This window comes from Corvus brachyrhynchos, unplaced genomic scaffold, assembly GCF_000691975.1.
Source record: "Corvus brachyrhynchos isolate BGI_N302 unplaced genomic scaffold, ASM69197v1 scaffold97, whole genome shotgun sequence".
NCBI classification, from domain to species: domain Eukaryota; kingdom Metazoa; phylum Chordata; class Aves; order Passeriformes; family Corvidae; genus Corvus; species Corvus brachyrhynchos.
In genome coordinates this window covers 6524626-6540655 of record NW_008239758.1, presented here as the reverse complement: position 1 = coordinate 6540655, position 16030 = coordinate 6524626, and the positions used below count along the sequence as shown (strand labels likewise).

Genomic DNA, 16030 nt, shown 5'->3' with positions numbered 1-16030 from the left:
GAGTATTTTGAAGTATTTTTGCTTCTCCTCTCTCTCTGTTTGAAGTTGTCATTCTTCTTTGAGCCACCTTTCTGCAGATGAAGGGCAGGCTAGTAAGTCTGTCCTTTCTTTCAACCAAAAATTTCCCTTCTGGGTTTGCCTCCATGGGGCAAAAGCAGCAAGGACCAGAGCTGGAGAATTTCTTCCAGGCTTTTTCAGTGGGTCATGGCATGATTGTGCAGAGGGTAGAGCTAGTGAACACTATCAGCCTTCTCAAGCAGTCCTTGGTTTTTTAACCAAGATACTTTCTTCTGTGAAAGTTGAGCTCAGAGATGTTTCTTATGAAATGTTCAGTTCACTGGTATCTGTTACCTATTTTGATGGGAAACTGTTGAAAAGGGAAGATGAGAAAGATTTGATCCAGGATGGTTAAATCTCCTAAGAAGACAGATTTCCGTTGTTGCTGGCGAACTGTAGCAAGCAGGATTTTTGTGCTGAACAAAAGCAGATTTTCAAACTTCTTGAAGGCTGGAGTTTGTATACATATTTTTGCTAATAAATCTTCAGTAAGTATTTGCGTATCTGTTTTTATCTCCTAGTAGAGCAGCTTGGATATGCACTCCTATACAACCACTACAAAAATTCCAAGTCTGGACAAAATAAGCATCTTTCACAGCCAGGAAGTACAAAATGCGTAATAGCAAAGCTTTTTTCCTGGAAGAAAGTGTGTTTTTATCATCTCTCAATAAAAGCCAGGACTTGCAGTGAGATATGCAGGAAAGGCACAAACAGTGAAGCTCAGTGTATGAGGGCAAATGAGCAGGAGTGTCTTCTCAAAAGAGCTACGTGGCCTTGGAAGTGATTGCCTGAACAACAGGAACAGTGGTGGGAAAATGAGTTAATGCTTGTGAATCCTCATTTGTCCTCTGCTCCAGACCATTAGTGCTGGGATGGAGCAGAGTATGAAAGGGATAGTTTGAAGGAGGCAATAGATTGAACCATTCGCTATCTCACTGCTTAATTTTGTGTAACGAAGGTGACTGCTACTAAAAATGAGAGCTTAGAGTTTGTACTTGGCTGAATGTGAAAAACTTCTTGGCTTCTCAAAAGGTTAAAAGCTTTTCATAAAGTGTAACACAGACTGGCAGCTTGAATATGAAAAGAAACTGCTCTCTTTGTAAGCAAAAGTGACTATTTGATCCATCTGGGCCGTGTGAAGGTTGTGGATTGCTGGAGGGGTGGACACACTCACGGTGTTGAAGGGGACTCTGCCTGTCATCTTGCTCCAGATTGAGCCTTTTGAAGTTGCTGAGGGCCCTTTGAGGCTCAACGAGTCATGCAGGCAGCTTTGTGGGTGCTGATATGGAGATGCCTGTGAGGGCCCTTGAAGCTGATGAGAAAGTGGAGCAGATTCATCGCACTCAGTTCTTTAATCCAGCTGCTGTTGTCCCCATGAGTGGGTGACCGTGGGCTTTGTGCTGACTGCCTCGTTGTACTCCGAGAGTGGCCCTGAGTACAGTGGTTTCTCATACACAGCTGAAGAGAAAAATACTCCAGACAGAAATGTCTGTGTTTCCTTGATAAAGGAAAGTAATTTCTTTAGTTGCTTGTAAGGGCTCAGTTGCCTTCAGTGCCTCTGTGGATTTATACCAATCACCACCAGAAACTGGATGCTTCCTTCTGTTTCTCTGTGGAAATATTGATTCTGCTTAAATCAAGTGTAATTCTGCTGAAGTCAAGTCATGACTGAGATAAATGGTGGTGAATGGTGGAAGCCACAGTGTTGCTTTGTCTGAATTTCCTTGCAGATTTAACCCAAAATGAGTCACAGAAGGGGGTGGGTGGTTGTGCCAGGGCAGAGCAGGGGCAGCCACTGCCACCACTATTGCCTGCACAGGTTTTCTTGCCTGTGATGAACCATTTGACCGTTTCCCCACCCTGCTCTGCCCATTCCTGTTGCTGATCATGGTGTTTGCTCGTTATGACTTTGCTTTCTAGATTGCTTGGCTTCCCAGAGAGATAGTCCTGTGGCTTGCTGGGGGGCACTTGCCTATAAGAAAGAATTGCAGCATTTAAAGTAAGAGACCTGTCAGCAAAGATGCTGAAATCTATGTGTCATTTTTACCTTCTTGATGGCATGCATTTGCTGTTTATGTACCTTCTAGAATTCCTAATTATTTGAAAACAACCACAGTTCTGCCCCTTCCAAGGAAATCTGTAGCTCGGCAGCAAAGGGAGATCTGGAAATGGTTAGTCTCTGCAGCAGGGAGGGGACATCATGGAATCATGGAGTAGTTTGGGTTGGAAGGGACCTTTAAAGGTCATCTAGTCCAGTCCCCAGCCCAGCTCACAGGTGGAGCTGGGTCTCAGTAGATGCATCCCTGGTAGAAGGAAGACAGGGAAATTCCCATTTCTTGCACCGCTGAGCAGGTCAGTGTCATCCCCTGTTTGTGTAACATTCCTGGGTTTGGCTCCACGTCTCTCCTGGGGGATGCAGGGCTTGGTGGTGTGGTGCACAAGCTGTTCTGTCTGGGATGATTAAAACAGATTTTGGGTTTCCTGAATCAGTTCTGATTCAAAACGAAATCTATGAACCTGAAGCTGGTGATCACCTCAGTATTTCCTCACCACCTCAAAGGTCCTCCATGAGACCTGAGGAATTACTGCTTTGAGTCACAAGCTGTTGCAAAATCAGAGTTTGATGTTCTGTAAGAGCAACTGAATAGAAATTTCTGTTTACTACATTTACCTACTAAGTTATTTTTCATTCTGATCTACATCATCTTTTTTCTTCTCTTTCCTCTGGATTGGTAAAAAGAAAGCCCATGATAGTACTGCAGAAAAACAGCTGTCTAACAACACTGAGAACATCTTGCACAGAGGCAGTTTCACAGAGCAAGTTAAATTCATTTCAGGAGTGAAAAAATTGCTGCAATTTGATGGCTCAGTTGGGTGTTTGTGAGCAGTGTGCTGGCTTTGGTGTAGAAGTTATACCATCTGTACCATGATAGTTTTCATTCCTTGCAACTTGTCCCTTTGCTGTTCTGCCTTTCAGGTGTCTGCTGTTCTGTGACAGCTGCTTTGGTGGTCTTCACCCATGATAAATTCAATTTAAAAAGCAGTTGTCATGCCCTTTGCTGCTAGTCTGTCATAGTCTGGGGTAAAAACCACTGGCCTCTACCTGAGAAGGACCTTGTGAAATAAAGCTTGTGGCTGGCATTAGCTCTAAATCACATTAATTTTCAGAACTGAGGAGTGTGTGTATCTGTCTGTCTGGCCCTGGAGCCGGTGCCGTGCTGCGCTCACTCCGATGATTAGATGACTGTCCAGAGTGAAGGAGAGCGTGCGTATCCTGCCATGCAGGATCCCTCCTTGCCTGCCCACTAACCCACCCTTGTTTTCCAGGGAGGGAGCCAGGGAGCCGGACTCGTGGAGCACCCTGTCTCACACCGTGCACTCGGGGGAATACAGCGTGAAGCACCACCGCGGGCTCGATGTGTACCTGCTGACAGCTGAGGCCAAGGAGGGCACGGCGGCCAGCTGGGAGAGGGACATTCGGCACCTTCAGATGCACATGCAGAGCCACCACCACCAGGTGAGCAAAGGGCTGAGGGGGTGGAAGAGAAGCAGATCTGGCTGGTTGCAGCCTGGCACCTGGGGAGGACTTTTACATGTCAGCATCCTGCAGGGCATGTTTCCCTAGGCGTTTTCTCTCAGTCATTATTGAGCGTCCAGGTGGACACCTGCCCATTTGCTTCTTATTTGAACATGGAGAGATCTGATTAAGCTGTATTAGACAGCAAATGTTCTCTCTCAGAAGAGAAGCAGGCTCGGGGCTGTGCAGTGCCAGCTTTGTTTTGCCTCTCTCTTCTTCCAGCTCCTGCCTTCTCTGTTAGTTTTGGACCCCCTTGGATGTGCAGGAACACCTCCCTGGAGACATGCTGACCCTCTGCCTGTCTGGCAGACATTGGGCAGCTTAAGGCAGGCTCTGGAGTGAGGCTTGGGGTGTGGGCTATAAGCACGGTGGGGACATCTCTGTTCAGATGGAAAGTTCAGGGTCAGAGAGACTGAGAGGAAAGTCTCTGCAATGGGTGATGGAAAAAATGGCTGTTTCAGTAGCACTTCAGTGTAGGACTCAGAGGACAAGCCTGCCTTGGCCACACAGGGTTTGTGTCCATGATGGTCCCTTCACTGTGGTCCTCTCGAGCTCTGTGGTGGTTGGACCACGGGAGCTGTAGAGCTTTGGAAGGGCTTCCTCCTGCTGCTTAAAAATCGGTGCCACAGGGTCTCAGTTGAGATGGGAAGGTGAAACATCAGAACACTTTTGTGCCATTTCTCAGAAACACCCCCATGTCTGTCACACAGCTGGCATCACATGTGGGCGTTCCTTCATCAGATCACATATCCGCGGTTGCAGAGGTGCAGAATCTAAACAACAGGATATTTTTCTTGCTTTAACTAAGAGAGGGGAGAACTGGTGTGTGCAGCCAGTGGACTGGGGGGATGTTTAGGGGAATGGGCCATCCTGAGCTATTTTCAGCCTTTCCTGAGTACCTGAGATGTTAATTACTCCCAATCTCAACAGGAACTGGTGGCATGAGTGGTAATTCCAGGCTAACTGTGAAATCTCTTCCCCTTTCCATCAAAAGACACTAAACCATGGCAAGCATATCCGGCTCACTGCTTGTTTGCTCATGCAAATGCCAGATTGGGGACATTTTGCCTGACAATGAAATCAGAAATAGACTTTACTTTCCACCGCTGTTTTACTTCATATCTAATCTGATTTGAATTTGGAAAGCAGCCCTGTAATTATTTCATTTAGGTTTATTTTGGGTCAGTTGAAAGCCTGTTGGCTTCCTTTGGTGATGGCTGTATTTTTCCGGCTATCAGCAGAGTGACTTCACCATGAGGAGGCTGGGGCTGCTCCAGCCTCTCCTTTGTAAAATCCTGCTTGTTCCCAAGCAAGTGTCACTGTTGTCTGTGTCTGTCCATCCTGGCTAGGAGCCAGGAGCACAGTTTCCATGCTCTGCTGTGGGGTTACAGCCACCAGATGCCCAGCACGCTGTTTGCCCTTGCAAAAAATAGCTGCAGCCTGTGGGTACCGCTGCACGCAGAGCCCCGTGTCCCATCCCTGATGCTACACAAGGGATGGAGATGCCATGCTGCTGCCTCCAGTGCTAACCTGTCTTGGGATGCCTCAAAACCAGGGAGGCATAGCTGACAGCATAGCTGGGAACTGGGCAGCAGGGTTGCTTTGAATAGCAGGGAGATTCGTGGCAAACAGCAGGAGTACATTTAGTGGTCTGTGACTCAGTGAGTCTGTGGCACTGCTCACTGTTTGTAAACCTCAGAGTGGGGAAAGAGAAGTAAATGAAATATCCTCAAGGTAGCAGTGGTGATCTTAGCCACTGTCAGTATATGCAGTACCCAGAAGTTCCCTGTGATGCATCAGTGGCTGCTTTAATAATCAGGGTGTTCAAGCTGACAGTTTTGGTGTGAAGTTCTATTTCTCTGAGAACTAAAAACTTAACCAAAATTTGCAGGGAGCTGTTCAGGCTAGACTTTTAGTATGCATGTATTTTTGGGAATACTTTTACAAATAAATGCAAGAAAAGCTCAGATTTTACATAGTTCATTAGAGTTTTATATATGTGGAGAGTCTCAGGCACTTCGTGAGAAACCAGTGTGACCTTGGAAAGCTTGTGGTGCAAAACCCCAAGCAAACCTGTGGGGAACTCTGTTGGGTTTACACTGAGAGACTGGGTTTGCTCAGTAATTTAATAAGTCACTATTTCTAAGATGCGAACGTGGATATGTTCTCTTCTACAGAGAAGAGAATATGAAAGGAAATACTGAAACAGTTCTTTTTAAGTAAAGGTTTGATTGTATCAAACTATAAAAGGTTGACAAAGCAGATGCTCTGGAAGGAAAATGCAGATTAGAGAGGAATTGATTATGTTCCTACTGTTCCATGATAATGCATGTATTAATTTTAATAATATGTCATTATTTTGAAATTTTTATTTCCAGTTAGGAAATAAATTTCAGATATTTAATTATGCCTGCAGTTCTCAGGAATAGATTAGATTATTAGTTCAGTCCTGGGAGCAGGAGGCAGTTGGTGTATTTGGACATAGCCAGCCAATGCTCATGTCTGAAATAGCATTTCCGTCCATAGAGAGAAAATTGAAGAATGCTGGGGAGTGCTGGGTAGGGATCTGAAGGTGCTCTTAAGCATCATTTGCTTGAAGTCCTTTGGGACTAGGCTGGTATATATTTGCATTATTTGGTAGACTGAATTCTGCTCTTTACTGATCTTGAATTTAAGTGCACTCACGAAATGAGACTACAGCTTCTCAAAGAGCAATTACCAAGGTTACAGTCCTTTTCAGTGATGGCAGATGGTGTAGCAAGGGGGTAGAGGGACAAATTTCAGCTTCGGGGTGTTCAGGCTGGATTTAGGGAAAGTTCTGTATGGGCGGGTGGTGTGGCATAGGAACAGATTGCCCAGAGAGGCTTTGGGTACTAAATTGGAGGTTTGGCAAGATAAAGTCATGGTTGACCTGATGCTGCAGTGGCAGGGGGCCGGTTTCAGGCAGGTGGTTGGTCTAGATGACCTTTAGATGTTCTTTTCAACTGATGTTTCTGTCATTCTAATAATTTCAATATTACCTCCTCCCACTAAAACCAACACGTAAAATACCCACTGCAGTACATTTGTAGCCCTCTCCTGGATGACACCAGGAGTAGGATTCATGTGGAATAGGATTAGGTAGATACAGGTCTTGAGTAACTGCATGACAGAATAAACTGGGTTTTGTTTTTTCTTTTGTGTCTTGTTACAGAGTTTAAGGCAGCAGACAGAGCCTGTATTGGGAGATTCTGGAGACAGCTGTGTTAGAAGAGCAGAGGGTCACCTGACCACTACCTCTCAGAGCCTAGAAGAAATGGCAAGAGAAGAAGGACAGGAAAATCTGTCAGATCTGGTTCACCTGGACATTGGGCAGCTCTCAGACCAAACTCAGCAGGAGGAGAAATGCAACAGCAGCAGTCTGGGAGCTTTTAATGATGCACCAAATGACACGGTTAGCCTGGGGGGTGCAAACAGCCCAGAGAGCTTCTGTGAAAGTAAAAACGCAGTGATATTGTGTAAAAAGGAAGGAGAGGCGGGGCTAAGATCTGCAGAGGGCTCTGGGACTGTATCAGATGAGTACTGCACTGGGAGCCTGTGTGCAAGTGTAAATGGTTCTGTAAATCTTCCATCCTCTGGAAATACAAATGAGGAAGCTGGAATGACATCGGCTGGAGTTGTTCTGGATCAAGCTGGCGTGGGCAATACGGACAGTGCCCATCAAGAAGTGCAAACTGCTGAGGAGCCTCCAGCTGACGGTGCTGCTGTTGTGGCTGCAGCTGCAGGTGAAGCCCCAGCTTCCTCAGAGGGCCTGGATGTGGCCATGGGCCAGACTGAGTGCAGGAACTGTGCTGGGGCACCTGAGAGGGCTAAGGGCCAGCGACGGGCAGAGGATGGGATGGCAGAGCCTGGTGAGAGGACTGCAAACTTGGAAGAGAAATACCCAGCTAAGGACGAGTCATCCAGCACTGCTCAGCCCTTACTCAGTGGTTTCAGTGGCACTGAGTGTTCGAATGGGGAGGATGCAAATGTGGGAGTGGTACCGGCCTGTGACGGTGCAAATGCAGAGGGTGACATTGGCAGTGTCTCTGCTGACCTTTGCAAGACTGGCAGTAACAAAGAGACTGATGTGGACTCGTGCACTGCTCAGGTAAATGGTGACCTCATGGAAAGCCAAGGTGATGCCAGTGTCACAGCGAGGCAGGAGGTCCCTGCGAGCACTGGAGAAGCATTGCCAGCAGAGAATGGGGTGAAGGTTCCTGCGTGTGCATCAAAATCTGCTCCTGGTTTGGAAGTCCGTGGTAGCAGTGAGAGTGGGAAGCAAGAAGGGCAGGTGGAAGCAGGCTGCACAGATGGAAAATCCAGCTTGAACTCACAGGAAGGCAGTGTGGAAACTGATGGTCCTGATGCTGAACCTGAAAACAGAGGTGTTGATGGTTCCAATGAAAGCGGTGCAGAAGCTGCACATGGCCAGGAGAGTGGTGAGATTGCTGACCATGGAGCTGAAGCCATGGAGAGTAGTGAAAAGGAGCCAGTAGGAACTGATACCAGCAGCTGCAGAGATGGAGGAAGCAAAGATTCTGCAGGCGGAGGTCAGGAAGTTGCTGGCTGTCACCCTTCTGCTGCTCAAACTGGCATTAAAGGAGAAATGGGCAACAGCTTCAAACCAGACACTGCTCAGGAGAGCGAACGTGAGGAACGTGAGCCTGCATTGCTCCCTCCAGAGGACGTGAGCACAGGCCTGGCAGAGAAAGAGCCTGCCCAGACTGGAGCAGAGAAAGCAGAGAGTGCTTCGGAGCAGGAGGGGAAGAGCAGCAAGGTGGAATCGCCCTCTCCCCTACCCAGAGGAGAGGGGCCTGCTGTGAGTCAGGAGGGAGATGCTGCAGTGGCACCTCCTGGGCAGGAGGCAGCTCTGCAAGGTAATGACCCTGGATTAGCTCCATGTGCCGAGGGTAATTTAATAGGCACACCCTCTGCAACTCATAATGAGGAATCTAAACAAAACCAGGAAGCGGTGGTGGCAAGGGCAGGCTCAGCAGAGCTCGCCTGGCAGCATGGTGGGGAGCATGGCGGGGTAGCTGCTGCCCGGCCTGGGGACCATGCCGGGGATGAGGGCTCCCCGGAGCAGGGCCTCTCGCAGCAGGCTGAAGGAGGCAAAGCTGAGCCTGAGCAGGAGGCTCATGAGAATGGCAAGGAGCGGGTTTTGTCGGAGGAACTTCTTGCTGCGGTTGTGAAACCCTCTGCCTGCGGTCTGGGGGCGTCTGTGGGGAGCAGCAGCAATGTGGATGCTGGGCTGAAGGCGACAGTCCAACCCAAAGAAGTTTGCAAGGCTGGAGCAGCAGTTGCAGCAGAAGGCACCATGCTTGGACCTGCATCAGCAGATGAGTCACTGGGTGCAGAGAGTGACCCTTGTCCGAATGCGGCGCCGAACCAAGAACAAGACCCCAGTCAACGAATCTCCCCCCACAGCAGCACCCCTGAATTAAAGGATGCCTCAGAGGCGGGAGCCCCGAGTGAAGCCTGTGAGGGTAAGGGGGTGGCAAGGCCAGTGACAGTAGCCCCTGTTGTAGCATATCCAGAGGAGCAGGAGGACACGGAGAGCGTGCTGCCCCGGGCAGCGCTTCAGCCCATCGCAGAGGAGCCCACGTGTGACAGTGACTCCAGCACCGACACTGTCTGTCCGGCCGGTGACAGCGACGCTGCTTCCACCACCACAGCAGCTCAGGGGGAGGGCTTGGCTGAGCCCGACGGAAAGCAAAGCCGAGCTGTACCTGCATTGCCCTTCTCGCCATGTTCCTGCCACTTACAGGCTGTTGAGTCACTGGAAAATGTGGGAGTGAAGAGTTTGATATCGGCTAACGATGCCTCCTCTCTGGATAAAGTTCCTAAAATGGTAAAAAGTTTTGATGCAGTGATTTTTGCAGCAGAGACACCTTGTTCAGGGGAATTACCAGCCGCAGAAAAAGTGGGGCTTGAGCCCCAGACTGTAGTAGATGCTGGAGCCAGCCTTAATGGAGAAATGGATTTAAGTTCCTCTACAAAGAAGAAGATTGTCAGCCTGACGGTGCAAGAAGCTGAGCCTGTTACAGGTAGGTAAAATCAATTGGTTTCCTACTTTTTAGTTTCGTCTTTGTAGGCGTGTCTCTATCACGTCATCAGCAAAGGAAAGGAAGTAACAGCTGGAGGCTTGTGTTGGAGAGGAAGTATTTGAGGTTTTTCTTCCGAGAAACAAAAAATTTGTAGTTACATATAAAAACTTGTACTTCAAATGCATGTTGCTTGTCTGGCACTGGAGGTAAGGACAGAACATCATCTCGTGTGGGTTTGTGCAGAATTTCTCACACGTAAATCCTCACTGGAGAAGAAATGAATGGGAGGGAGCTATTTGGATTACTTTACCTTCAAGATACAAGCTTTCATGTGGGCATGAGGGTTTATTTCCTTGCTGCTACTCCTTTGCTTTTCCCCTTTATTTTCATTAATATGGAGACAGAGGATCCTACGGGGCTCTCCTGCTTCTCTTTGCTTGTTGACTTGAACCAGCTGCCAGTGTCCCTCTGAGCTACCCAAAGCTACTTCCTAATTGGCAGCATTAGGTCATTTAAAACAGCCAGTGAGCCCTACCCCCGCCGCCTTTTCCGGGCTTCAGAGCTTTTTTTGTCGGGCAGAGCAGCCGGTGGTGTTTGCCAGTGTATTCCAGCAGTACTGGAACTGGGATGATGAGTTTTACTGGCTCCTGTTGGCTGGGAAGCGGGACTGGCATCCCCCGTGGATGAGTGGTGATGGGGGAGTGCGGTGGGACTTGGGGGACAGCATAAAAGCCTTGGGTCCGTGCAACAGGAGCTAATGGAAAACATCTCCAGGTAACTCCAGGAAGGGGGATAAAGGGGTACATGGAATGAAAAAGAAATGGGTTTGTTGCTCCAGCCTGGGATTTAATGGTAGGTGAATTTGGTACTGAGGCATGGAGCTAATCTGATCTGTGTATCCCACCTGTTCAGGCAGCTGTTAAATGGAAGCAGCTGAACTTTTTCAGTTGCCATTTTTTCTTTGCTATGAGAAAACGATACAGTGCCTCTTGCTTTCCCAGCACTGAACAAACAAACAAACAAACAGAGCATTTAAATGATTAAGTCTGCCATGATATAAGTAATGAAGTTATGGAGTTAGAAAGCTGCTTCCCTGCTTTAATGCTGAGAGCTGTTTCTTAAGTCTACTCTTCAGAGAGTTTGTTCTGGTATGTGACATTAGAATAACTGAGGGCAGGAGAAAGGCTTGGAGAGGAGAGGGGTGTCAGTGGAGGGTCCAGCAAATCCCTTTTTTGTTGAATTCAGGATTTTTAGGATGTTTATATGTCAAGAGACATATAAACATATATGTCAAGAGATAACCAGTAAACATGAGTCAGGAGATCATTAGTAAATAAGAAGAAAGATTTAAAGATGGATTGGAAAGCTCTTTTCAGAAGGAACCTGTTTAAATGTTGTGTTGGTTTGACAGTTCAATTGATGGGAGTGGCTGTAAGTCAATACTTGGCAGGGCTCCTTTTCCTGGGAGCCTCTGGCTCTGCCAGCTCTATCTGTACAGTCCAGGTCTTTATCTCTGGTTGGATTCTTGGAGTCATGACATTGTCTAGGCGAGGTTTTAAAAGGAAAAGGGGCCAGACAGTCCAATAAGATAGTAGCTAAAGTAGGAAAGTAATGTTAAGTCATCATTCTGTATTAGGATATGGAAAGGGGAGGAAAAAAGGAGATGATCCTGTTACTGATTTAAAATACATAAGGATTTAGGGCTAAAAGGTCTTGGAATAAAATGGTCTGACCTGTCCTTAAGCAGAAATTGTTTATTTGCATTGAGATGCTGCACGAAACAAAGTTTCAATTGTAATATTTTCTCTTGAAGTCCTTTAGGATTATTTTGAATCAAAATGTTAGGGAAGCTCAAATAAATCATTAGCTTAAAGCAGAGACAAGTGACTGATATGAATCCAAGCTCACTATTTGGAATATTTTTGAAACTGACCTCCTATAAAGCAGCATCTAGAACTCTGGTATGGCAGTAATTCAACAGAACTGATTCGTTGTTTATAATTGTTGCTGTGTACATTTTTCATGTTGGTGTCTAGCCTTGGGTAGCATGTTTTTTGTATGAGTTCAGTGGCAGCCTTCAATTTTTCTTTGCTGTGCCTGTGCTGGGGAGTTTTCCCTGCAGTCTGGGTTTGTACAGAGGATATATCTGTGCCAAACTCGTCAGTTCTCAGAATGAATCACATCTTTTTTGGGTGGAATACAATAAAGCCTTCCCAAAGGAAGTATAGGTCACAAGGCCATTTCTCAGAAACACGTGTAGTCAGAGGGGTTTATTGTCATGGTAATTTATTAGAGATGTAATCAGCTGATAATTGCTGTTGCCATTAGTCCAGATCATTGAGCTCTCTTCAATTTTTTTAATTTATATTGTGATGCTGCTCCCAAATATACACCTGTTTATCTCATTGCCTCTGCTTAGTTTCCGCCTACCCCCAAAACAAAGACTTCAAAAGGCTAATTTCCTTATCCAGACAGGTATCTAGTGACTGGTCACAACCCTGAAGAAGGCTGATGAAGGTAGATCCTGCTTTCCTGAGGCATCTCCTCCTGCTGTTAGCTTTAGACTGAGAACTGCATTAGAGCTGAGTAATGGGTTCTGCAAGCACATCATCTGCAAGTCAGGCAGGTAGATGCTACTCATTAAAAAAGAAAGGAGTTAGGTTATGAAATCATATCACAGTAGCCAGGCTGGGTGAGAAGAGATGCCATGGGTTTGTGCTGACAAAACACCTCGGAGTAGTTGCAGTTTCTTGGCAGAAACCAAACCCAGCAAAGCTAGATTGTACGGTTGGGGTCTGCCATCTTAAATTAACAAATACTGTAATTACTGCTCCCTAGCTATTCTCCTGGGAGAAATATCTCCTGTAGATCTCAGCATTTCAAGAAAACATTCTTCGACAGAGGAATATCACCTTATGAGTCTTCACATTCTTATCGGTGGCATTTTCCCTATGGAAAAGCATTTCCTTCCCCTGTTAGAGTGGCAGGATGAGCAGGTAACAAATGTCACTAACAGTGCCACATGTGCAATAAGGGGCTTTATGCCCAGAGACCTCTGTGATAGCTTTATAGTGCTTTTCCTTTGGGATATTTCTTAATAGAAGTTTAGAAAGAAGTGACAGAGTGAAAAAATTGTCTTGAATCTCATCTGAGGGCAAAATGTCTCCATCCTTTATTTCTTACCTAGCAGGGTAAGCTTGCTTCTCCCATCCTCAGTGCACCAAATGTTTCTTGCTTGCGTGTTCTGTCTTTGGATCAAGGTCTCAACCATCAGGGCATTGCCGTGACCCCAAGCAGATCTCCCAACCAATGGAACTCACAGAAATTTGTAGCATTACCTCTCATTTTTGAGTCTGCCCACAAATTCATGCAGTTGAGGCAAAATCATTGCAAAACCAGATGGTCCCAAAGAAACAAGGGTAGACATTAAAGCCAGTGGAAAACCATTAGTGATGACTCTTAGGATAATTTCCCCATGAAGATGGGAGGCTCCTCTTGCTAAATCCCTGGACGAGTAAACTCACTGCAAGCATACATTGCCCTTAAGAAGGCGTTGTCATCCATCCAGTGTTTGTTTTTAGTAGAAATGAGAGAGGGAGTGGGATCAGAGCGGGGTTTAGCCCTGACACAGCCACTCTCCATCTGGGTGGCTTTGTTCAAATCACTTCACGCCCCTCAAAGTGTCCTGTGTATCATGAGAATCGTTAGCTTGGGGTTGAAAGACAATTACAATGTTGACTTCGTGCCAGAAAAAGGTAAGCAGGGGGAACCCCAGGGGAATGGTGACTAATGAAAACTTGGCTGGGCAGAGAAAGCAGCTGGGATGTGAAATTTGTATGACTGTGGTGGTGATACCATCACGGGAGCATGGAGAAGAGGAAAATCAGCTGGGACTTTGTAAACTCCAGCAGCAGAGGTTTTGCTTTCCTAGACCAGGGGGGTAATTCTCTCATCCGTAAGGCAGTGCAGGTGGGTTGAATTTTTGCAGCTTGTGATTTTAATTTTTTTTTCGATGCTTAAAATACCTATTGAGAGCAGACAAGGCTGGTTTCTTGTGTTATCTTTGGGTTATGGTAAGGAGAAAAACAACAAAAATTTTTGTTCTTTATCTAGATGAATGGGAGCCAGGAACATACATGGGCAAAATATCTGCAGATGTGCTTGGCCTCACCTACAGGTTCTCAGGAGTTTCACCCTATGCTTGCTGCTGTTTCATAGTTTCCTTCAGTCCCAGATATGATAGTTGTTAAAATTAATAGCAAGGAACCAGCAAAGTCAGCAATGAAACCAGAATCTGGAAATCAAATGGACTTGAAGGGGTTCAAATGGACTTGTTGAAGGGGCTTGGGGGTTGCATTTTCTTTTCTTTTTTTTTTGGGGAGGGACTGGTTTGAGTAAACATAAAAGTAGTAGTAGCACTTAAAGAAGTGTGTTTATAAATTACCTTTGTGGACCTTCTGTTTGCACAGGGAGGTGGAAAATGAAAACTGAGGACGAGGTGGATTTTCTGAAGGAGCGGACGGAAGAAGTGGTGAGTGCACATGTAGTCACCTTGTCCTTTGCTGTGCTTTATAAAGAAACACCACTGCTGCTGTGACCTGCTAGTTTTCTTTTCTGCAGCCTCTGCAAAGCTGAACGATGTCCAGTGATGTTGCTTTAGCCTTTTAAAAATAGCCTGGACGTTTTTAGCCCTTGCATTTTCAACTGCTGGGTTAAGGCACATTTATGTTCTCTCAGTCGGCGACAGAGAGATTGAGCCAAGAGGTTCCTCATGGGGCAAGGTTGTACCAAGATTTTTGTATGATTTGATAAAAGCCATGTCCTGGAATGCACTTGAGGAGGGTGATGCTGTGTGGGGGCCAGCAGCACCTTCAAGGTCCCTGCACTGCTGCTGCCGGGGTGGTCCTGGAGAGTCTCTCCATCCCTTCTTGTGCTTTGTGTTTCCAGGGAGTTTTTGGCAGAAAAGGCTGTGGTTGTGGTTGCTGTTGGTGTGTGCACAGGCTCTGAGGTCTAAAGGCATCATGGGATGGGAGTGCTTATGCCTTAGCTGGAAGAAAAATGAATAATGGGGGGATATATAGGGATCAAATGTGGGGGGAAAGTCTATATTCCTTGTGTCAGTGAAACAATTATGAAAAGGTCATGCCAGGAATCAGGAATCCATTGGTATTGTATTCTATTACTTGTGCTTTGCTATATTTAAGGACTGTCTGTGATTTTAAAAACAAAAAAGGTGGATATTCAGCTTTACTTGAACATAATTTTCATTTAAAGCACTGCTAATACAAATTCTGCTTTGTCAATTTGTTTTTTAAGTCTTACCTTTCCTAGCTGGGTTTGTATTTGCTCCTGTATTTTATGTGTGGTTTCATGTTCCTGAAAACGTGTTTTGTGAATGGTAAATTGATGGCAGCCTGCGTTGGAGCACGTTGCCTTTGAGCAGCTGTGTTTGTGTCTTCCCCTACCATTATGAAGCTGTTAAAAGAGAAAATACTGGGGGGATGAGTTCACACTGCAGGGTGGAGCTCCAAAAATCTTTGCTCATCATGCAGTAAAGCTCTTTGAGCAGAGAACAGTCTTGCCAAAGCTTGTAATAAAATCAGGTTTATTATGTTTTTAACAAGTTAAGGCTTAATTTCTGTAGCTGCTTGCTTGGTGAGTTAGCCAGGGACTAGAGAAAATAACTTTCAAGCTAAAATTTGTGCTGTCTGATACGGAAGTCTTTTATTACTGGAATGTGTGAATTTAAGGATGCTACTGATTTTTTTTTTTTTTTTAAACTGACTCTGTATTAAAGATAATTTTCCTGACCAATACTTACAAATCTGGTAGTGAAATAAGAAATCTTTAGAAAATGCAAACTAGGACACTGCTTTTTTTTTTCAAACGAGGATAAAAGAAAAAAAAAAAATCATTGAATTTGGCTTCCATTTTGCATGTTTAACGGCATTTTGGGTTTTGTGTGTGTGCTTTCTTCTCTTCTTCCTCTCCCTCCCACCCTGTCAAACACCTCTTTAGAAATCCGGCTTTTTCGAGGCAGGAATGGGAGTGCCAGGGGAATGGAAAGTTTGCTGCAGGACTGACAGGGTTTCCTGTTGCTACGTTCAACAGAAACAAACTAACAACTGCACTATATTAAGGTCATTTAAAAAAAAAAACCACCAAAAAGGAGTGGAAGGCTTATAAATAGAGCTTAATTCACACGTGTGGGCTGGGTCAGAGCTGGCCGGTGAAAGCCACCGTGCTTTGTGCCTCTCCTGCCACGTCCTGACCCTGCTTTATTTAGTGCTGCCTCTTTTTGTAGCCAGAAGTCTTTCAGGTGCTCATT

General features: G+C 46.0%; 1 protein-coding gene across 5 annotated transcripts in view; it reads left to right on the top strand.

The window, feature by feature from the left end:
- Positions 1-16030, top strand: part of AKAP13 (A-kinase anchoring protein 13) — a 184149-nt gene that overhangs the window by 78826 nt on the left and 89293 nt on the right. For all 5 annotated transcript variants that reach the window (XM_017742616.1, XM_017742619.1, XM_017742618.1 and 2 more), the window contains exons 7-9: positions 3385-3574; positions 6828-9702; positions 14172-14233. In XM_017742616.1, coding sequence (XP_017598105.1) covers positions 3385-3574; positions 6828-9702; positions 14172-14233 — 3127 coding nt within the window. The remainder of the gene's footprint in view (positions 1-3384; positions 3575-6827; positions 9703-14171; positions 14234-16030) is intronic.